Source organism: Bos indicus, chromosome 4, assembly GCF_029378745.1.
Source record: "Bos indicus isolate NIAB-ARS_2022 breed Sahiwal x Tharparkar chromosome 4, NIAB-ARS_B.indTharparkar_mat_pri_1.0, whole genome shotgun sequence".
Classification (NCBI taxonomy): Eukaryota; Metazoa; Chordata; class Mammalia; order Artiodactyla; family Bovidae; genus Bos; species Bos indicus.
Window position 1 is genome coordinate 37521533 of NC_091763.1, and position 23770 is coordinate 37545302.

The 23770-nt window shown below is 35.7% G+C and overlaps 1 protein-coding gene across 1 annotated transcript in view; it reads left to right on the forward strand.

Moving 5' to 3' along the window:
* The window catches only part of SEMA3E (semaphorin 3E), a 273570-nt gene that overhangs the window by 228982 nt on the left and 20818 nt on the right, over positions 1–23770 (forward strand). Inside the window, exons 11-16 of the mRNA XM_019958591.2 lie at positions 1931–2153; positions 5442–5533; positions 9649–9690; positions 11361–11527; positions 16281–16348; positions 17885–18024. Coding sequence (XP_019814150.1) covers positions 1931–2153; positions 5442–5533; positions 9649–9690; positions 11361–11527; positions 16281–16348; positions 17885–18024 — 732 coding nt within the window. The remainder of the gene's footprint in view (positions 1–1930; positions 2154–5441; positions 5534–9648; positions 9691–11360; positions 11528–16280; positions 16349–17884; positions 18025–23770) is intronic.

The following is a 23770-nucleotide window of genomic DNA, read 5'->3' on the forward strand; positions in this document are numbered from 1 at the left end:
ATTGGGTCAGGTTTTCAGTTCCCTAGACCAGACTTTTTCTCAGCTTCTCACTTAAGCATATTGAGAGGAAGCTATTTCTCTGGCTCTTCATAATACTAAGCAACCCATTTGCCAAGAGGAAGTTCCACCATTTGCCTCTTAACTGGTGCTACCAAGATTCTCCCTAACTAGCCATTCAAACTGTGCTTTTAATTGCACTGCTGCTGCTGCTGCTGCTGCTGCTGCTAAGTCACTTCAGTCATGTCCGACATGTGTGACTCCATAGATGGCAGCCCACCAGGCTCCCCCGTCCCTGGGATTCTCCAGGCAAGAACACTGGAGTGGGTTGCCATTTCCTTCTCCAATGCATGAAAGTGAAAAGTGAGAGTGAAGTCACTCAGTCACGTCCGACTCCTAGCAACCCCATGGACTGCAGCCCACCAGGCTCCTCCGTCCATGGGATTTTCCAGGCAAGAGTTCTGGAGTGGGGTGCCATTGCTTTCTCCGTTTAATTGCACACATGATGATAATAATGATGAGGAGGATTTTGTATTATATGTCCTGTACACAATTAGGTTGGGAAAAGGTAGCATCATTGTATCTGCTGTTCATGGAGAACAAACTTGTCATGCAAGTCAGTCTACACCATTATGAGCAGCTAGTGAAAACCCATCACTATGCTGATTCCATAAGTACTTGCAAGTCAGTAGAAATCATTTTTGCAGAGCTACAATTCAAAGTAGACACAAACCTTATCTCAGTTAACAAGTGTAAGGCTTTACCATTTCAATCACTCTCTCTCACTAGGTTAAAATTATTACTTCCAATAAGACATAAAGTATATTTTATTTCACTCTATTGATTGAAATTACAATTTAAATGGAGAAAACCCACTTCTGTGGCTTTGCTGGAAATGCTTCTTGAAACCACATGGTATTAAAGGAGATTTAGAGGAAGTGACTGGTTACTGAACTGCTTCCAGGCTGGTCTAGAATGTTTCCAATTATATAGCATGAAAGTACACTCACGTGAAATATTCATGCCAAATTAAGAAATATGGCCCCAGATTTTAAAACAAACCATTAAAAATGCCCTCTTTGCAGAATGATTAATAAACTACTGTGTTTATACTCTAAAGTGGAAAATTTTTATCAAGGTCACCGTTACAATTCCTGCTGGTGCTAGAAGAAAATGTGTGAAATGAGGGAGCACTAAATAGCAAGCATGCATCAACACAGTGATAGGTATTCCAAGAAGTAGCTTAGGTACCGCTGAACATTTATTTTTAGAGTCAGTGATTTTAAGAATTGAGACGTGTTATAGCAAGTATTTCTGGTTTTTTCAAGTTATTGTCTCTGATTCATACAAAAATAATATACATTCATACAAATTACATTAGAGTAGAGAAGGGGTTTTTTCCCTCCCTTAATAAACAATGATGGAATTTGAAGAGATTTCTGTTATAGTCAGTGAGACAATTGAAACTATCATCAATCAGTGTCAGTAATGGGAAAGCTGTTGTGTGGTTGTAATTCTTAATTTGAGGGGAAGATTTAGCACAATAACAAGTCACTTTTGTTTTGCTATGAACAATACATTTATTACTTTAAAATTTAATTTGCAACATGAAAAACAAATTTTAGAAGCAGGAAAATCAAATATTTTTATAATATGTTTGTGCTATCTCCAAACTATATATACTTAATTATTTTTCAGGATTTCATTGCTGTCTATTTCTAGTGCCGCATTTTTAAAAATAATTCAGCCTCACTATGCAATTTTTAATTCAGATTTTATTTCTGTAGTAAAGAAGATATGGTTACTAAATATTGTTAAATACATAGTTGATTAATTGAACATACTCCGTTTTTATAATTCTCCTTATAATTGATTATAAATTTGCTCTTTAGATTTCACGGGAAAAATATTCTCTCATCCATTTGTATTTCAGTGTGCCAGCAAAGTGAATGGAGGCAGGTATGAAACTACCAAAGACTATCCTGATGATGCCATCCGGTTTGCTAGAAGTCATCCACTTATGTACCAGCCCATAAAGCCTGCCCATAAAAAACCAATACTAGTGAAAACAGATGGAAAGTATAACCTGAAACAAATAGCAGTGGATCGAGTAGAAGCTGAGGATGGCCAGTATGATGTCTTGTTCATTGGGACAGGTAATGAAATTAGAAAGTACTCAGACATTTAAATTGAACCTTAAAATCAATAACATAACATTAAACATCCCTGCCTGTCAACAAAACCTCTGTAGACCCATTTGGCTTTCTTACATACTGCCTGTCCGCTGCAATGGAAGAGAAGAATTTGGGGCAGTTACAGCCTGTAATTCCTGATACATGGTCAATATTTAATACATTTGAACAAAATGAATACATTAAGGAATGAATAATTGATGTTAATAAACAATGTTGGTTCCAGAAAAGAACTCAGAGCAGAAATAGGGTGCCATACAAAGGATGGTTCTCTTCTGTTAGTCCCTCAGGGCCACTGCTTCAGTCTTTAGGTAAAGTTTAGGTAATTTCACCTAAATCTATAATCTCAACTGTGCTTATCAGGCCCCATAAGAAATCAACCATGTAAAGTTAATGAAAGCTAAATGTTATACATTAAAGTGAAAGAAAGTGAAAGTCACTCAGTCGTGTCTGACTCTGTGACCCGTGGACCATACAGTCCATGGGATTCTCCAGGCCAGAATACTGGAGTGGGTAGCCTTTCCCTTCTCCACGGGCTTCTCCCAACCCAAGGATCGAACCCAGGTCTCCTGCATTGCAGGCAGATTCTTTACCAGAAGAGCCACGAGGGAACACCAGTGTTATACATAATGGAGATAAAATTTTAGACTAAAGCTATAATATCCTGCATTATTAAAATAAAGTATAATAAATATGCTAAAAGTCAAAATGTAAAATAGATCTGTAATTTCAACTAGTGCCATTCATTAGATCTAGCTTATGGAGGAGAACTTGGAATCATTTAGCATGCAGGGTAATATGTATCAAATTCTGTCAAGTACTTTGAAATTATATAGTCATTTAAAGAATCACTAAAACTATCATTTCTTTTTATATATATGCATCATAGTAATTACTATAGCAGATCCTATTTAGAAGAGTAAGCGTTCTACTATATATAACTTTAATCATTGACATATTCTAAAAAGACATAACATATGCCCAGATCAGGAATTAATATATAGTATTAATATTGGTGCTTGAACTTTCCCACTCATGCTTTTTGAAACAGCAAAGGTACAAGTAAGGAGGTAATTGTCTGATTTCCAAAAACTGATGTCTCTTGCAGGATATATTTTATTCATTTAAGAGGTTAGTAATATGTTCTGCTGGAGAAGGAAATGGCAAGCCACTCCAGTATTCTTGCCTGGAGAATCCCATGGACAGAGGAGCCTGGCAGGCTACTGTCCATGGGGTCACAAAGAGTCGGACACGACTGAAATGACTAGGCAGTATGTTCTGCACTGTGGGTTCAAGATTAACAAAGCATCACATTTATTTAACAAAGTTAAAATTACCTGGCCATGAATTCACTTATAGTGGTATCCAACAAAGTTAAAAAAAAAAAAAAAAAAGAATTCCATAAGCATGAGTAATATTTGATAAAAATTAATCACAGAAAAAAGCATGTTATTTTTCACCACCTTGGAAAGTAGAAGTCACGTATATAAATCCAAGAATGTTTTCAGAAATACTTTTTTGTTAGACTGACCAAAGCTATTTGAGAGAATTCCAGAAATATATAAGGTATATACTTAGGCTCTCGTGTAACCTATGTTGAGCTTAAAGATATTATTCTATTAAACCACAGCTTTTCAGCACTAAAGAACATATTTGATGAATGTGTGATGAGTACAACTTTGAATAATACCACAAAATAGTTATTTTTCCCCAAATTTACCAGACACATGCTTTAGTACTATATATAGTAGTCCTTATTGAAAAATCACTAGTTGCAAACTGATAATTTGAGTTCCTCTTTGCCTTTTTACTTGATATGATAATTGTGGGATATTTATAATGTGTGCTTGATATGATAGTTTTGTTCCTTTTGGTAATTTTTATTAGTTTATTTTAATTACATTATATTAAGCCAAACACATGATTTCATAATTGTTAAAGAAATTGCATAAGTACCATAGAAACCCAGGATCAGAACTCCCAAAGTGCTTTTTCCCCCTAGTTATTTCTAGCACTATACTAAATTCTTACATTCAAATTCATGTTTTATTAAATGTTCATTGGAAAGAACAAGTTCAGAATATCAGGAATAATAAAAACAAGGTAGGATTTTAAAATGTAGGTATAAATTTATAAAATTATTTATAATTATATAAACTAAATGATTAGTACAGGAGGACTCATTACACCATTCTCTCTATAGGGTATACTTGAAATTTTTATTGAAAGTGTATATAACAAGATTTGTGGTTACTGGAGGTGAGTGGTGGGAGAACTAGATGAAGGTTGTCAAAGATACATCTTTTTAATTATGAGATAAATAAGTACTAAGGATATAATATACACCATGACTAATATAGTTAACAGTGCTGTATGTTATAATGAAGCTTTTTAAGAGAGTAAACCCTAAGAGTTCTCATCACAAGGGAAAAAAAGCTATTTTGTATGATGGATGTTCACTAAACTTATTGTGGTATTATTTCATGATGTATGCGCTCAGTCATGTCTGACTCTGCTACCCCATGGACTATATGGAATTCTCTAGGCCAGAATACTGGAATAGGTAGCCTTTCCCTTCTCCAGGGGATCTTCCCAACCCAAAGATTGAACCCAGGTCTCCCGCATTGCAGGCGGATTCTTTACCAGCTGAGCCACAAGAGAAGCCCATGACGTATATAGGTCAAATAATTATGCTGTATTCCTTAAAATTATACAGTATTGTATGTCATTTATATCTCATTAAAATTGGAAGGAAAAATGTATATGTATAAATATAAATATATTTATTCTGTTTATATATCAATATGTCAAGATTTCCATTGTGTGTTGCTTGAAAGGTTCCATAAGATCAAAGGTATAGTTTCTTACCAGGATGTAGCTTTAGGTAAAAAATATTCTTTCATCATACATCACAGAAAAAGCTAGAATAATTTTCTATTTGTCTATTTCATTAATTCCAAAAGACATCTTGATTTCTGAACCTTTAATTGGGTTTTTGAATCAAATTGTTGGAAAATACTTATATATTATTTGGTCTTATTCTTTGACCAGGTACACAAAATTGATTTTTTTTGCTAATTTAAAATATGAATATATAAATAGCCATATTGTTTTAACTGGCAATGATTAAATATTTTATACATCTAGATTTCAAATCTTATTTAAATTTATAATCTTTCCATGGTTTTTAATTGTTTGAAAACCAGATTGTTACAAAGCTTCTGGATTATCTCTTCTTTTATTTTCTTATAGATAATGGAATTGTGCTGAAAGTAATCACGATTTACAACCAAGAAACAGAATCAATGGAAGAAGTAATTCTAGAAGAACTTCAGATATTCAAGGTATTTTTAGTGAAACATATAGCCAACATTTATGTATTGTAGATAATCGCAAGTGAATTATAAATAGGAAAAACATTACATCAGTTGTTTTTTTCCCCTAATCAGTATGTTGTAAATTCAGAGTACTCTGAAGTGAAGAATGATTTATAATTCTGGTACATCTATTTCGTTATCATAGACTATTCACTATTCAGATAAAGAGGCCAGTATTTACCATCATGAAAAGAATTTCATTATATGAAGTGGGATATAAAATGACCTTTATCCCACAAATGAATTCTAGAATCATTATTACAGTCATCATCTTAAGCAAAATACTATCAATAAAAGCAATTAAAAAAAATAGCAGCAGGTTTCATATTGTTTCAGGTGAAACAATATGAACCTGTCCACAGGTTTCACGACATGTTGGCATTGTCGTGGGATAAGTAGATTGCCTTTTTATCGCATGCAGTTTACACAGAGAATTTGCTAAAAGAAAAATGCAAAATGATAACGGAAATATTAAGCATGACAAAACAGTTGTGTATATTGTCTCTCTTTTTTACACACACACATACACACCCATATACACACAGTAAGTCTTAGCATATATAGCATAACTGCTCTTTGAACACTGAATTAATTAGTAATCATTGCTCCTGGGGAGATGCACACTGCAGTCCATAGGGTCACGAGAATCCGACACGACTGAGCAACTGAAAAACAAAGAGGAGATACAACATTAGGTTCCTGAGAGTCTCTAGTCGCAGCATTTTTGTCAGCTGATTGATATGTAAACTTGTTTTATTTGTGTTTCTTTTTAAAGACACCTTATTTAGTATATGTTGTTGTTGTCTAGTCGCTCAGTTGTGTCCAACTCTTTTGCCAACCCATGGACTGTAGCTTGCTAGACTCCTCTGTCTATGAAATTTCCCCAGCAAGAATACTGGAGTGGGTTGACATTTCCTTGTCCAGAGAATCTTTCTGACCCAGGGATCAACCCATATCTCCTGCACCGCAGGTGGATTCTTTACCACTGAGCCAACCAGGACTATCCTATTGATTAATTAAAATTGAAGTGAAGTGAAGTCGTTCAGTCGTGTCCGACTCTTTGCAACCCCATGGACTGTAGCCTACAATGCTCCTCCGTCCATGGGATTATCCAGGCAAGAGAACTGGAGTGGGTTGCCACTAATAGCTCCTGCCTGAACAAGGCTTATTTAAAACACATATTTATTTCATAAGGCACATTTCAGCCTTTTGGAACTTAGGAACACAACACTTCAACACTAAGCTTAGTTTAGTTTAGTTTAGTTCAGTCGCTCAGTCGTGTCCGACTCTTTGCGACCCCATGAATTGCAGCACACCAGGCCTCCCTGTCCATCATCATCTCCCGGAGTTCACTCAAACTCACGTCCATCGAGTTGGTGATGCCATCCAGCCATCTCATCCTCTGTCATCCCCTTCTCCTCCTGCCCACAATCCCTCCCAGCATCAGAGTCTTTTCCAATGAGTCAACTCTTCGCATGAGGTGGCCAAAGTACTGGAGTTTCAGCTTTAGCATCATTCCTTCCAAAGAACACCCAGGGCTGATCTCCTTTAGAATGGACTGGTTGGATCTCCTTGCAGTCCAAGGGACTCTCAAGAGTCTTCTCCAACACCACACTATGCTTGGGGGCCTTTTAAACAGCAAATCATTAACAAAAAGGACACAAATAAAAATATGGTACTAAATGGAACATGAAGATACTTGTTTACCGTATGAGAGTTGAAACAAGAAGGCAGGGTATACCTTGATCAACCTCAGCTGGGAATGTACATTTTGGGCAGCTCAGATTTTTTTTTTTTTTTTTTTTTGCCGTTCTGAGCATGTGAAAGGCAGCAAAATACCAAAAGCATTGATATTGGGGTTGCAAATAAGTTTTAGCAAGTAAGCAAATGTGCAAGATCACAATATGTAATAATGAAGATTGTGTATATGTAATGAATGTGCACAAAAATATTTTTGATGAAAACAGTGTATTTCACCTTAGCTGTTTAGATTAGATTCCTCATAGCTTCACACAAAGTTAACGACATTCTTATCTCAACCAGAGCAGCTGTTGTTTAGTCGCTCAGCTGTGTCTGACTCTTGTGTGACCCCATGGACTGTAGCCCTCCAGGCTTCTCTGTCCATGGGAGTTTCCGGGCAAGAATACTGGAGTGGATTGCCATTTCTTTCTACAGGTTATCTTCCTGACCCAGGAATCAACCCCATGTCTTGGCATCTCCTGCCTTGCAGGTGGATTCTTTTACTGCTAAGCCACTGGAGAATCCCCAGAGCAGCAATATTTTTGTTTATTTTGCATATTGAGCCTCTATAAAATTTCATTTCATGTCAGGACTCACAGATCTCATATTAAGGGCATTCATTGTAACAATGTCTTGTTCACATAAATCCTTAAGCAACATTGTTTTTTGAATGAATAAATGCATGCATATGCTTTCCTTGTGACTCAGCAGTAGAGAATCTGCCTGCCAGTGCAGGAGCTGTGACTTCCATCCCTGGGTTGAGAAGATTCCCTGGAGAAGGAAATGACAACCCACTCCAGTATTCTTGCCTGAGAAATCCCATGGACAGAGGAGCCTGACAGACTACAGTCTATGGGGTCTCAAAGAGTCGGCACGACTTAGTGACTAAAAAACAACATGTGAATAAAGCGTTCTGTAGTTTAAAATATTTAAAATTTTAACATAGGTGATCAAATTTTTCTCTTTCAAAAAATAACTATTTGAAGGGTAATTATCCATTAATTATCCAGGATTGTATCCCACATGCCTATGACTTCTCCAGTCACAGAAATGGCTGAGTTTGTGATGTCCTTAGAAATATTCTTGTCTTAATCACCACCCCAAGTATTGTACAGAAGTGCTCAAAACTACTCTGTAGATTGTCCTTCCTCTGGTGCAGTTCCAAGACAGTGTTGATGATAATGCACATTTTTCAGAGCATTCTGGATTAATGAAGATTGACAGAAAAATATTTTGTTTTGTTGTTGTACAGTCACTAAGTCATGTCCAACTCTTTGCCACCCCATGGACTGCAGCACGGTCGGCTTCCCTGTCCTTTACTATCTCCCAGAGTTTGCTCAAACTCATGTCCATTGAGTCAGTGATGCCATCCAACCATCTCATCCTCTGTTGCCCCTTCTCCTCTTGCCCTCTATCTTTCCCATTATCAGAATCTTTTCCAGTGAGTCAGCTGTTTGCATCAGGTGGCCAAAGTACTGGGCCTTCAGCTTCAGCATCAGTCCTTCCAATGAATATTCAGTGTTGATTTCTTTTAGGATTGGTTGGTTTGATCTCCTTGCAGTCCAAGGGACTGTCAAGAGTCCTCTAGCACCGCAATTTGAAAGCATCAATTCTTTGGCACTTAGCTTTCTTTACGGTAGAACTCTCACATCTGTGAGAAAAAGCTATGGTTATAGCTTTGACTATATGGACCTTTGTTGGCAAAGTAACCTTTCTGCTTTTTAATATGCTGTCTAGGTTTGTCATAGCTTTATCATCTAAGGAGCAAGCGTCTTAATGGCAGAAAGAGAAGAGGAACTAAAAAGCCTCTTGATAAGGGTGAAAGAGAAGAGTAAAAAACTTGACTTAAAACTCAACATTCAAAAAGCTAAGAAAGATCATAGTATTTTATTTAGGCCTGAGTTAAAACAATTAAAGATCACATGGTTTATTGGTAATAAGACCTATTCAAAGATATAACTGTTCTCCTTTTAATGGTTCAACTTTCTTTATAAGAAATAGCACTCTGACTTTATTATTTAAAGATAATTGATTTCCAAAACATGAGTAATACTCAAATGCAAATACAAAAATTATAATGCAGAGACAAACTGAAAGATAATTAGATTATTCACTACTTTTCTCATTTATATTTTGTCCTACACTATTAGAAAATATTTTTTGAAAGAAATTGTATTTTATTTAATTGTATTTTCCTTTTGATTTACTAAAATGAAAGCTATATACTGCGTGACAGAGAACCACTCACATACCTAATATTATTTCAGTTAATTTATAACCATACTAAGGTATGTTTCTATATTTTTATTCCTAAATATGAAAGTTTTTTTTTAATTTTTCAGGATCCAGTTCCTATTATTTCTATGGAGATTTCATCAAAGAGAGTAAGTTCTATAGGTGTCTCTGTGTGTGCATTCTATGTATCAGATAAGGTCAAAAGATAGAAAGCTTAGGTAGGTGTTCTTATATGTTAACAAGTTACAGCTTTATTCTGACAGAAATACATAATGATTTACAGGTAGATAATAGATTTCTTCATATTCTGTTTCTAGAAAAATAGACAAGAATAGATTTACCTGTACAACCATAATAGAACATTATTCCATGTTTTTTTTGCTAATATTTTTGCAAAAAATCATAGTAATGATACTACAAGAGAGTGTACAATGAAAAATAAACCTCCTTTCCACTTTACTGGAGCAAGTTTCTGGTGTAACTTTAAGAGTAGCTATTACATATATTGCCTCATTTATTTATAAGTAACCTTTTATGTTAAGGCAGATAAGGACATATGAGGTTATTGTTCTGTTACTTATACTTTTTATTTACTAACATATCTTACAGTTTATTCCACATCATTCCATGTATATATCTGTGTCACTTTTCTAAATGTTATATGTCAATGTGCACTGTTGGTGGGAATGTAAATTAGTGTAGCCACCATGAAAAGCAGTATGGAGGTTACTCAAAAAATTAAAAATAGAACTGCCATATGATCTAGCAGTTTTACTTCTGGGTATCTATCCTAAGGAAACAAAAACACTAATTCAGAAAGATACATACACCCCCATGTTCATTTAAGGTTTATTTATAATAGCCAAGACATGGAGATGAACTAAGCATCCATCTATGAATGACTGGATAAATAAATTGTACACATACACATGTACACACACACACATACACAATGGAGTGTTAGTCAGCCATAAAAAAGAAGGAAATTCTGCCATTTTCAGTAACATGAAAGGATTTTGCAGGCATTATGCCAAGTGAAATATGTCCAAGAAAGACAAATACCATATAATATATCATTTATATGTGAACTGTTTAAAAACAACAACAAAACAGGCTCATAGATACAGAGAACAGATCTGTGGTTGCCAGAGGCAAGGGCTACATGAAATGAGTGTAGGTTATTAAAATGTATAAACTTTTAGTTATAAAATAGGTAAGTCCTGGTGATGTAATGTACAGCATGATGATTATAGTTAACAATACTGTTTTACGTATTTGAAAGCTTCTGAGAGTAGATCTTAAAAGTTTTCATCACAAAAAAATATTTACAGATGTGTAGTATGAGATAAGGGAGATTAACTAGAATGATTGTGACCATTTCACAATATATACAAGTACCAAATAATTATGTTGTACATCTAAGACTAATATAATGTTATATGTCAATTGTATCCATTAAAAATGCAAAAAAAATACCTTTTCACTCTCCTTTTGGACAGTCCTGTAGACTTTTTAAAAAGATCTACAATGTTAGATGACAAGAGTCTTTCTACTTTGATAATGAATGAAAGTATAGTCAACTTAAGACATTTGTCAGCCTCACTATAGCACTTTTGTCCTTCAGGCATACGAGTCTGTAAAAGTATTTCAGATCTTGGAGAAAACCAAAGTGTTAGTGTTCCATCATCAGTCCTGAGTAACTGTAGTTATTTACATGAATATTCACAGAGACGATTACATAGGAACGTGAAAATGTAAGAACTCAGTGCGAATTCTGTCCATTTCTGCTAGTGGCCTCTCTCTTCCTTGATGTCTGTAGCAACAGCTCTATATTGGATCTGCTTCTGCTGTGGCCCAAGTCCGATTCCACCAGTGTGACATGTATGGAAGTGCTTGTGCAGACTGCTGCCTGGCTCGAGACCCTTACTGCGCCTGGGATGGCATCTCCTGCTCTCGGTATTACCCAACAGGCACACATGCAAAACGGTGAGACAGTTCTTCCATGGAACCTTTCCCTTATTTAGAAAAAACTAATACTATTCTTTTTTGTCACTTTCTTTCTGTACCCATTCCATGAAAATAACCTGCTTTTCTTTTTTTTCAAGTGATTTTCCATTTATTCTAAAGTAACTTGGTTTTTTGTTTTTATTTTGGAGTATAGTGATTTAACAATGTTGTGTTTGTTTTAGGTGTACAGCAACTTGATTCAGGTATTCATAGATATATCCCTTCTTTTTCAGATTCTTTTCCCGTAGAGGTTATTACAGAGTATTGAGAAGAATTCCCTGTGTTATAGAGTAGGTCTTTGTTGATTATTTTATATATAGTGGTGTGTATATGTTAATCCCAAACTCCTAATCATCATAGTCTTAATTTGTTCTTAATATAAACTTTGAAAACTTCACTTTTTCTGAAAAATAACTTCCATTGACTATTGTGTAGATACAGGCTGAGCTTGCTTTCTGGGGTTTTATTTTTCTTCCATGTTTGAATCAACTGTTTTCCCTCCTGAAACTTTTGCTGCAAGACATGAAACCAGTTTAGATAAACTTAAAATGTGGAAATAGCAAGTAAACCCACATATGAGGATTTCAAAGACTTAAAAAGGAAAATAAATAAATTCTAAAATACATCCTGCCTTTGCCCTATGTTCTCCTGACCAGCTGGTTTTCATTTATTTCATTTTGAAAGTGAATATTTTAACTCCTAGGCAAATATATGACCTGTGTAATTAATGAAATGTGCGATTTAATTCAACACAAATGAAAGGTACTTAAAGACCTCCAAACTCTAATATGTACATTTCAGTGGGGTCATTGCCACTAGTTAGAGAAGGTAAATCCTAGAATTCTTTGAACAGATCTTATGGTACAGAAAGCATTTTGAAGAATAAGAATCTTTCTTAACTCAAGTGATAAGAAATTATGCATTCTTTGGGGAAAAAATAAAGGAAAATATTTTTATTATAGAATAAGGAATTATCTTCTCTTGATAAAGTGGCTAAAGATAATATAAAGCAAAGATATGAAACCATATACAGTTTCTCTGCTGAAAGCAACTTTTATTAATTTCATTTACTATTGCTCTTTTACTTTGAGCACCTTTTTTCAAAATCTAATTTAATCCAATTTAATATAATTATTATTTTTATAAATTCACATAAATAGTAGAATCCATTTTAAAAAATTAGTCACTAATTCAAACTTTTATTAATTTGACCTTACCTAAATTAACATTCCAATGAGTAAATAAAGGATATATTAAGGAGATAGTAAAAGATGCTTTGAGAGGACATTTATGAGCTAAATAATGTATCAACTGTGCTGAAGAATTGAGTGAGTCAGCTGATTTTCTATCCATGTTTATTGATATTGAAAATCAGTTCTTGAAGAATACAGCTGTGTTACTAATTGAAAATATTAATTTATGCTTTTTTCACTCATTCAGTCTATTTTTGTACTATGTTTGAGGGGTAGGAGGAAACAATCCCAGTACCCTGTCCATAGGAAAATAGAACTGGAAGTGAAGAATAGAATTGTAAATGAGGGTGATAGCTCACCACTGAGCACTTACTATGTATAAGGCACCAGACTAAGTGCAATACACATAACACATTATTTGATTCTCAGAATAATTCAACATTTGAGTTCAATCTTGAAGGCAAGGATATAAGGAGGTTCCAGTTAAAGAGAATTAATTGTTTCTACAGAGACACAGAAAAATGCTCTGAGAAAACCATGTATTTCCATAGGTTAGATTTGATGTAGTAGAATCTAAGGGCAGAAAGGTAATTATACCAAAAATAATAACATTAATTATCCTAATGCTTTTAGCAGCAACAAAATATTTATAAGCCTTGCATCAAATACTTAATGAATTACAAGCTTTTTATTAGGCATGCAGCATTTATGATGAATTTAACTAAGAAGTTTCCATAGCTAAGTATTTCCTGGTATATGGTGCCTCTTGTAAAAGTGTATATTCATAGTTTTTTTTATGGTGTTTTATAGGGTGGACAAAAGAGTTCTTTAGGGAAGTTAAATGAATGGGCAAAATCATAGACAGGAAGTAGTGAGATGGTGGAATCAGGAGCCATGCTCATGAATGAATTAGTTCAGTTCAGTGACATGAAATGCAGATCTTTTAGCAGTGTCAGATTCTTTGAAACCATCACCCACCCCTGGAGGAGAACGTTTTGGATAAGTTCCAGCACATAAAGTTTGCTTTTATAGCAGATCATTTTTGCTTCAGACTTGACTAGCAGTAGAAATTGAAAACTGGTCATTAAAATAAGTACTCTTCTGTTCACAAAGTGAAAATGAGTCAACAGAGGAAAAGCATCAATTCACACTCCAAACCACTTGTTTAAAATAGTCTTCCAAAGTACACTATAATTTATAGAGCTAGGTCTTTTTCTTCCCCCTTGCTCTTGTATTTTGTCTTGTTTCCAGCATTCTCTTGAAAAGTTTCCAAGAGGTAAGAGATATTAGAAAAATACGTGACTTTGAGAGCTTAGCCTTTCTAATATTCCTGATCCTAATACCTTCTTTTTTAAATGCTGAAATAAAGGACAGCTATACTAGGATAGTATAAAATGAACTGAAGTCTTGTTGGAGAATGTGATATCTATATTTTTAAATGCATATATCCAATGATTTTAAACAAAATTTTTGCACACTTACCCACAGTACTTACCTAGAATTAGCTGGTTTTAATTCCTTTTCTCCTCACATTACTTGCATAATAAGTATGATACAATATCCTTGCTGCAACATGTAAACTATTTCTCATTTCATTAATTTATTCCTGTTTCATTATGCACTATTGCTCAGCAGACCTGAGATTCCCAATATCAAAGCAACACTCAGTGAAGTGAGGAATTAACAACAGCCATTTAAATGTCATCCAGAGCTTCTATCAGTTGCATAATAGAAGTACACACTAGCATAAAACAATATAGAAGCATAAAACCTTTAATTTTTGCTCCCCTTTTGTCAGTTTCTATTTTTGGTTTAGCTCTATGGAATGATTCATATGGCAGTTTTAATCTTAACTTCATAAAATCTCAGGTCTTTGAGTAAGGTTTTCTGATCAACAGTCTGATTCTTTTAAATAGACTTTAAAAATTGCTTTTGCACTCAGACCATTACCCTAAAAATTGACTGGAAATATTCATCTGTCTTAGCATTTAATATAAGGAAACACTCAAAAGATTAAGTATTGAGTTCTTAACTAAGATCTGAACTCATTTATGAGAAAGCACTCCATTTCTTGATAACATTCCAGTATCACTGGTGGCCATGAGGAAAACTTAGAATGAAAAAAAAAAAAAAATGAGACTGGAAATTAAGTGTCAGTCAGCCCAGCTTCCTTTACAAAAGAGGGCACACTGAGCCAGGAAAGACCAGGGATGCATATAAGATCGTGCAGAATTTGAGTAGTAACATTGGGATTTGAACCTGGTTCCCTTTTCCAAATTTGACCATTGCATATGGTAAAACCATCTCTTTGTCACTTGGGAAGTTTTACCATCTCGCTCTGGAATAAAAGTTCTGTTCTGCCTTCTGGTTTCCCCTCAGTGTTGAAGAAATGCCATGATTAGAGAAGCAAGTGGTATTTTATAGCTTTACGTAATATTTCTGTTTCCATCTCAAACTTGTTAATATGCTGAAGATCTTAATTTTAGCATTCCAGTACTAATAAGGATAAATTCCATTATTTAATTCCTGAGAAAGATGCCTACAAATTGGAAACATGGTATATATTCTAGAGGATGTTCTTGGTGGTTCATTGGTAAAGAATCTGCCTGACAATGTGAGGAGACATCTTCCCTGGGTTGGGAAGATCCCTTGAAGAAGGAAATGAATACTTCAGTATTCTTGCCTGGGAAATCCCAGACAGAGGAGCCTGTATGGCTACAGTCCACGGGGTTGCAAAGAGCTGGACATGACTTAGCAACTAAATAGCAACAAGAACAACATATATTCTGGAATTCTTTCTCCATGGATAAAGACTATTATTATTTGTCAATCATATGTCTAATCAACCAGAAATATGAAAATATACTGGAAGTATATTTACCTGTTAGAGGCAAATTAAGGAAAAATACAGTATTTCCTGAGGCCCACTATTATGTAAGACATTCTGTTAAATATGTAATGCACCATCCCATTTAATAGAGGCATATACTTTTTACATATTATAACTGAATAAAAGGGTAAATTGAGTATATTCTCAGTTTATTTTATTAACAATCACATTGATCATGATTGCTGTAGAACAAAATATTTGGATCCATATAGCTTTACATAATGCACTTAAATATATATGGGAATTTTATCCATTTTTTACTCAAATAGGTAATCTGCCTCAAGTCTCACTGTCTTTATCTGCACATAGCCTTTACCACCCAAGATACTCATTTAAAACCAGAAGACTTCCCTGTTGAACTAAATTCCTAATGAAATGTAAAGAGAACTTTTTTAGATTATTGTTTCAGGATCCATAATTCAAACTCATATGACCATTTAAAAAACAGTTTTATATAGATCTTATCCATTGAATAACATTCAGTGGAAACATGGAAAACTATGAAACTTGGATTTTATCCTTGTTTTGTATGACTGATCAATTTTTTCAGTAGCAGAATACTACTTGAAACTTTAATGAGGTTGGCAATATTTTAAAGTCTGGAAAATTGAAATCCGAACATCTCCTAAATGCATTTACTTTCTTTCAGGCGATTCCGCAGACAAGATGTTCGGCATGGGAATGCAGCTCAGCAGTGCTTTGGACAGCAGTTTGTCGGTAATCCATAGAAAATCAGTTGCCGTGGGTATTTAGAGTGGGCATTGAAGATAGAATGCAAACCTCTTTCAAAGGGTCCTTGTTTTATTTGTGATTGATATATACTAGAATAATGTTCCTGAGAATATTCTGTGTAGTTAAAATTTTATGGATTATAAATTTTCTTAGTTTGGAAACATTTTTATATAGCCGCAAGCATTATTGTTAGACCTCAAAAAGAGGACACTTACAACAGAAATGTTGTGTACTTTAAGTGGCAAATGCCATAGTAATTTGCAGGATTTATCTCACCAGCTCAACCCTGGGAATATGTTCACTGTGTTTTTATAACTTAATTTTATCAAGAGTGATCTAACTTGAATCAGGTTACCTAGTGAGCTTTGGATAGAAGAAAGTGAAGTACTTTGACTCTTTCACTAGAATAGAGTAAGCCCAGAACTGGGGTTCGTGGTCCAGACATGCATTTCTGACGAAAGGTAGTGGGTGGCTCAATATGTAAAGAAAGAGAAAATGTCAGCTTTAGGCAAATGTAAGGAAGTCAAACAAGACAGAAAACCACTGACCTGTCTCTTCACACTGTGATGGTAGTTGGTGAGCAGACTGTGCTCCTGATGATTGAGAGACCAGAGCTGCTTATACACAGGTCCAGAGATTGTGGTCCAGGATCAGTTTGCTAGTCCCCAGACTGGCTGAGGATTTGGTGCAAAATGTAAGCCTCTGAGAATATTGGTTAGAGAAAGGTGGGATTCTAATTTTAGAGAAACTCAGGGATCTGTTTTGAAAGCGTGAAGGACTCAGACATAGGAAAAAAGCCTGGTATCTAGTATTGAATGTGATCTTGGTTAAAACAACTAAAAATAAATCCACTGGCTTTGATTCTCCACTGCAGTTAGGTATACTTGTCTGTATGCATTTTGGGTTTCAGGTTCAAAGAGAGCCTTTCTGGGCCAAAGTGCACATTATAATCAAGTAGCTCTGGTTCACAAAGTCTTTGGTTCAGTTTCATGTGTTTTTCTTCCCATAGTATCTGGATAAGTGCAATCCATTGTCAAGATATCACTCACACTTGTGTTTATATAGAGCCATATCTCCTAGATTTCTGCTTTCTGCTTCTGTGTGTAGCCTTGAGTTTGAGTCCTATGCCGTGTTTGATTTTTGGTGCTCACCTTCTCTTGCCTACTTTATCAATGGATGTTGTCACTGATTTCCTATTAATTTAACACTGACATACCTTCTAACTGTTCTGACCCATCTTTTGTAATCAAATTCCTGGTTACTTCTTTCTCACCTCATAGTCTGCTGTGCCTTTTTATTGTCTAAATTTTAGTATGCCACTGTTTCTAAATAACTCATGTATATGACCTTGTATATATATTAGCAGTAAACAATAAAACCTATTCACTTTGCTATAGGGATCTGAATAAGGACTCATTTAAAAATATTATGTAAAGTTTAAAAATAAAATAAAATTAGAAAAAAAAATTATTTACCAGTAAAATAAAATTCTCAAAGCTGACGTTAACATTTATGTTACAGGGGATGCTTTGGATAAAACTGAAGAGAGATTGGCCTATGGCATAGAGAATAACAGTACTTTGCTGGAATGTACCCCACGATCTTTACAAGCAAAAGTTATCTGGTTTGTACAGAAAGGACGTGATGCAAGAAAAGAGGAGGTAATTCATAGCTGCACTTCACTCAAGAGTGACTTGCGTATAGTGCATGATTAGTAAATAGATTATGATTTATGTGAGTACTGAAAATTAAAGCCTTTGTACTGTACCTGCTTTTTATTATGTGCGATTTAGATGCATTGGAGAAGGAAATGGCAACCCACTCCAGTGTTCTTGCCTGGAGAATCCCAGGGACGGGGGAGCCTGGTGGGCTGCTGTCTATGGGGTCGCACAGAGTCGGTCATGACTGAAGCCACTTAGCAGCAGCAGATTCATATAAATATATATGTGTATCAGTGTGCCGCTGCAACTAAGTTGCTTTAGTCGTGTCCGACTCTGTGCGACCCCATAGATGGCAGCCCACCAGTCTCCCCCGTCCCTGGGATTCTCCAGGCAAGAACACTGGAGTGGGTTGTCATTTCCTTCTCCAGTGCATAAAAGTGAAAAGTGAAAATGAAGTCGCTCAGTCGTGTCTGACTCCTAGCGACCCCGTGGACTGCAGCCTACTAGGCTCCTCTGTCCGTGGGATTTTCCAGGCAAGAGTACTGAAGTGGGGTGCCATTGCCTTCTCCGTGTATCCATATAGGTATATATATATGTGTGTGTGTGTGTGTGTGCCTGTGTGCTAAGTTGCTTCAATCATGTTTGACTCTTTGCGACCCTATGGACTGTAGCCTGCCAGGCTACTCTGTCCATGGGGATTCTCCAAGCAAGAATACTGGAGTGGGTTGCCATTTCCTCCTCCAGGGTATCTTCCCGACCCAGGGATCGAACCCGTTTCCCTTATGTCTACCTGCATTGGCAGGTGGGTTCTTTACCACTGGCACCACCTGGGAAGCCCACATGTATGTGTATAAAGATTCTAAAATACATATACACATAGCTTTTTATATACATATGTATTTATATACATATAAAAACAAATGTTGTATATATATATATATATGTATATATATATATAATTTGGAACCTAGACTTAGATTTTTTACTAAGGAAGTGCTCATTGTCTCATGATTTTAGTGTTGTTCTGTCAAAATGATGTCTCAAATTGTATTGCCCAAGGCAGTATTTTAGAAATAGCAAAGTTAAATACTGTTATTACATATATCTTAGATATATGGATAAGAGAATGAAAACAACAGCAGCAACATTAAAGCAGTTGATATAGTTATTAAGTCACACATGAGACAGCTGCTGTGAAGTTCCAATGTTGCCTACTGGGAACAACAACAAAAAGGATATAAGTTCTTTTGTCCTTCTAAGCAGGTTTGGTAGTGGAAATTATATTTATTACAGGTATCTAGATATTGACAAATGAACAAATCAGACTGCTTTTATAGATGGAAGAAATGTTGTTGTGCAGTCACTCAGACATGTCCAACTCTTTGTGACCCCATGGATTGCAGCACAGCAGTCCTCCCTGTCCCTCAACATATCCTGGAGCTTGCTCACACTCATGTCCATTGAGTCGGTAATGCCATCCGACCATCTCATCCTCTGTTGTCCCGTTCTCTTTCTGCCTTCAATCTTTCCCAGCATCAGGGTCTTTTCTAATGAGATGGATCTTGGCATCAGGTGGCCAAGGTATTGGACTTTCAGCATCAGCATCAGTCCTTTCAATGAATATTCAGGACTGATTTCCATTAGGATTGACTGTTTGATCTCCTTGCAGTCCAAGGGACTCTCAAGAGTCTTCTCCAACACCACAGTTCAAAAGCATCAATTCTTCGGCACTCAGCCTTCTTTATGGTCCAACTCTCACATCCATACGTGACTAATGGAAAAACCAGAGCTTTGACTAGTTGGACCTTTGTTGGCAAAATAATGTTTCTGCTTATTAATATTCTGTTTAGGTTTGTCAAAGCTTTTCTTCCAAGGAGCACGCATCTTTTAATTTCATGGCTGCAGTCACCATCTGCAGTGATTTTGGAGCCCAAGAAAATAAAATCTGTCACTGTTTCCATTGTTTCCAATTCTATTTGTCATGAAGTGATCGGACTGGATGCCATGATCTTAGTTTCTGAATGTTGAGTTTAAACCAGCTTTTTCACTCTCTTCTTTCACCTTCATCAAGAGGCTCTTTAGTTCCTCTTTGTTTTCTGCATTACCGTTGATGTCATCTGCATATCTGACGTTATTGATATTTCTCCCAGCAATCTTGATTCTAGCTTGTGCTTCATCCAGCCCACCATTTTGCATGATGTACTGTGCATATAGTTAAATAAGCAGGGTGACACTATACAACCTTGACGTACTCCTTTCCCAATTTTGAACCAGTCCGTTGTTCATGTCTGGTTCTAACTTTTGCTTCTTGACCTGCATACAGGTTTCTCAGGAGGCAGGTCAGGTGGTTTGGTATTCCCATCTCTTGAAGAATTTTCCAGAGTTTGTTGTGATCCACACAGTCAAAATCTTTAGCATAGTCAATGAAACAGAAATAGACGTATTTCTGGAATTCTTTTGCTTTTTCGATGATAAAGTGGATGTCAGCTCTGCCTTTTCTAAATCCACTTTGAACATCTATAAGTTCTAGGTTCAAGTATTGTTGAAGCCTGGCTTGGAGAATTTTAAGCATTACTTTGCTAGAATGTGAGATGATTGCAATTGTGAGTAGTTTGAACATTTTTTGGTATTGCCTTTCTTTGGGATTGGAATGAAAACTGACCTTTTCCAATCCTTTGGTCACTGCTGAGTTTTCCAAATTTGCTGGCATATTGAGTGAAGCACTTTCACAGCATCATCTTTTAGGGTTTGAAATAGCTTAGCTATTTCAGAAATAGCTCAGCTGTTTCAGAATTCCATCACCTACACGAGCTTCTTTCATGGTGATGCTTCCTAAGACCCACTTGACTTCACACTCCGGGATATCTGGCTCTAGGTGACTGATCTCACCCTCGTGGTTATCTGGGTCATTAAGATCTTTTTTGTGTAGTTCTTCTGTGTATTCTTGCCACCTTTTCTTAATATCTTCTGTTAGGTCCATACTATTTCTGTCCTTTATTGTGCACATCTTTGCATGAAATGTTCCCTTGGAATCTCTAATTTTCTTGAATAGATTTCTAGTCTTTCCCATTCTATTGTTTTCCTGTATTTCTTTGCATTGATAACTTAGGAAGGCTTTCTTATCTCTCTGCTATTCTTTGGAACTCTGCATTCAGATGGATATATCTTTCTTTTTCTCCTTTGCCTTTCATTTTTCTTCTTTTCTCAGCTGTCTGTAATGGAAGAATAGGTACTATTTAAAACACATATACAGAAACAGTCTTGAGGCAGTCACTGGACAGATGAATGTAGGTCTAGGTTGCTGGCTGTATGTAGGAAAAGATCTAGCTAGGGTGTGAAGCAGATAAATCCTGGAGAAGACAGATAAATATTGTTGATGTTGATGTGAGCTTTGAACTCAATTTTAACAACAAAAAAAAGATGGTATTTAAAAGCAGAAAATAGAATAAAAACTGGTTATATTAAAGGGAGATAGATCTTGGTGAATATTGAAGAAATGGTCCTTAGTAAAGAGGTTACAAGTTAAATTGGGTTAAGAAATTTTAGAGACCTGCCTTAGGACACAGAGGACAGCTGATAAGTATTCATCAGATAGTGAATCCGGGAAGTCTCCACCTCATTTGATAATGAAAACCAAACATTTGTCATTGGAAGTGTAAACGGCTGATTCTATGTGTAGATCACAAAGACATTTTTTGCCTCTTTCCCCCCTAGCCTGTTGTGAAACTTAAAAACATGTTTTTTGTTTAGAATCAGACAGTACATTCTGGGAGATGACTAAATGTGTAAATCCCAGGAGCTTCAACTTAATATAGGCTACTTAGAAATAACATAGAAAGGCAATCAGGGGAGGAGAATTCTCCTAAATTTTTCATGACATTGTAAGAATAAACACGTGTCCAAAAGTGATACAGCATATTGCAATGGAATAAATTATTAATGTAGTGCTAAGGTGTTTTCCATTCCATACATCTGTGATAAAACTGGCTTTTGAGTTTTGTCATAACTCACTTGGCAGGAGAGGGCCTGGGAATAGTCTATTGTTCCTCCAGTTGAATGACTTCAGAAGACAGTGAAGTAATTCTTTCATCAGTAGTCTTCTTCACTCAGTATGTTCTGTTTCTGATTTTGAACTCACTGTAATCCACCTCATTTGGAAATCTTTACCAAGTCATTTTGACATGCTGTATCCAGCAGTGTTCAATTTTAAGTTTCTTTCTCAGACTGTTAATATAATGTACTTCTTTCCCCAAAATTTTGGTCCCTATTTTCAACTAAATTCAAATTTCCCTGATATATTTACTGATATTTGAAATTTTGAGTTTACTCTATGCATTATGGGCTTCCCTGGTGGCTCAGACAGTAAAGAATCTGCCTGCAATGTGGGAGAACTTAAGTTTAATCCCTGGGTCAGGAATATCCCCTGGAGAAGGGAATGGCTACCTACTCCACTATTCTTGCCTGTAGAATCCCATGGACAGAGGAGCCTGGTGGGCTCCAGTTCACGGGGTTGCAAAGAGTCAGATATGATTACGTAACTAACACTTTTCCTTTCACGATGCATTATAAGTTGTATTATAATCGGATAGTGCTTGGTTCCTATAGATACAGTGATATATATTGATTTATTCCTAATCTGAAACAAAACACACAGTTGCTAACTTCATCAAAAGCTAAGTGCGTGTTGTGTACCCAGAGCAAACTGACTCTGTGTGTGTATTCTTTCAGTTTTTTAGAGTCCGTTTATAGTTGTTTTAGAGTTTAGAGTTTGAACATTTTTTCATTTATTGTAGTTTCTATGAAACAAATAAGGTAAGTTTATCATTAAATCTTGACCATTGTAAAGGATGTTTAAGGTCACCAGGTCCAGTTCTTATCTCATGTGGGAATACTTTTTAGAGTATCCTTGACAGTGGCCAATAAGGCTCATCCTTGATAATGCAAGCCACAGTCAGACCATAGCCTTTGTAAAATTTTTGATTGTCATGTCCTTCTATTGAAATGAAATTTTTGAGTCTGGAATCCGCTTATAAGTCCACTCTCAACCCTCTTAAGTGGTCCAGAAACCACATATTCGGGTGGATAACATTTTTTATCAAATGAATCTGTAGAAATGCTCCATAATAACCAGATGCCTAGAAAAAATCTAGCAGTTTAGTTATCTAGTTTACAAATTGGATTACTTCATTTCTTTCAAATATGTACTTTATAGTTTCCTGCTTCCTTAAATAACATATATGAAATGTAAACTACACATTTTATAATTCCAGAAATGTTTATGGAAAGCCTAATTTGTAAGTCCTTCATAAGGGAGCATTTTCCCTTGGCTTGATGACCTGGTTAATTATGGTGTGTGTGTCCATTATAATTACATTTTGGGGGAGAAAACTTCATAGAAGGGATTTGAGAGATGAGGCTTTTTTTCATGTTTATCTACTACACCTAGGAACTGGGGTTGGCACCTTGCCTTATTATTCCCATATCTCACAGCTGCCATTGAGATACAGAATGTTTAATCACTTTCCTAGTTACTCTCAGCTAGTGAAGTAGATTCATATCCAGGTCTGTTAGTTTTTTCTACTAAATTACACAACCTTCTGAAATCAGAATTCTAAATGCAGTTTCACATGCTCTGGGATAAACATGGAGCAAATGGGAAAAAATTCATATTTTTTTCCAACAATGTACAGTGGAGTATGTCACTGTAGCTTTCGTGGCAGAGGTATTATTCCCATGTTTAGAAGTC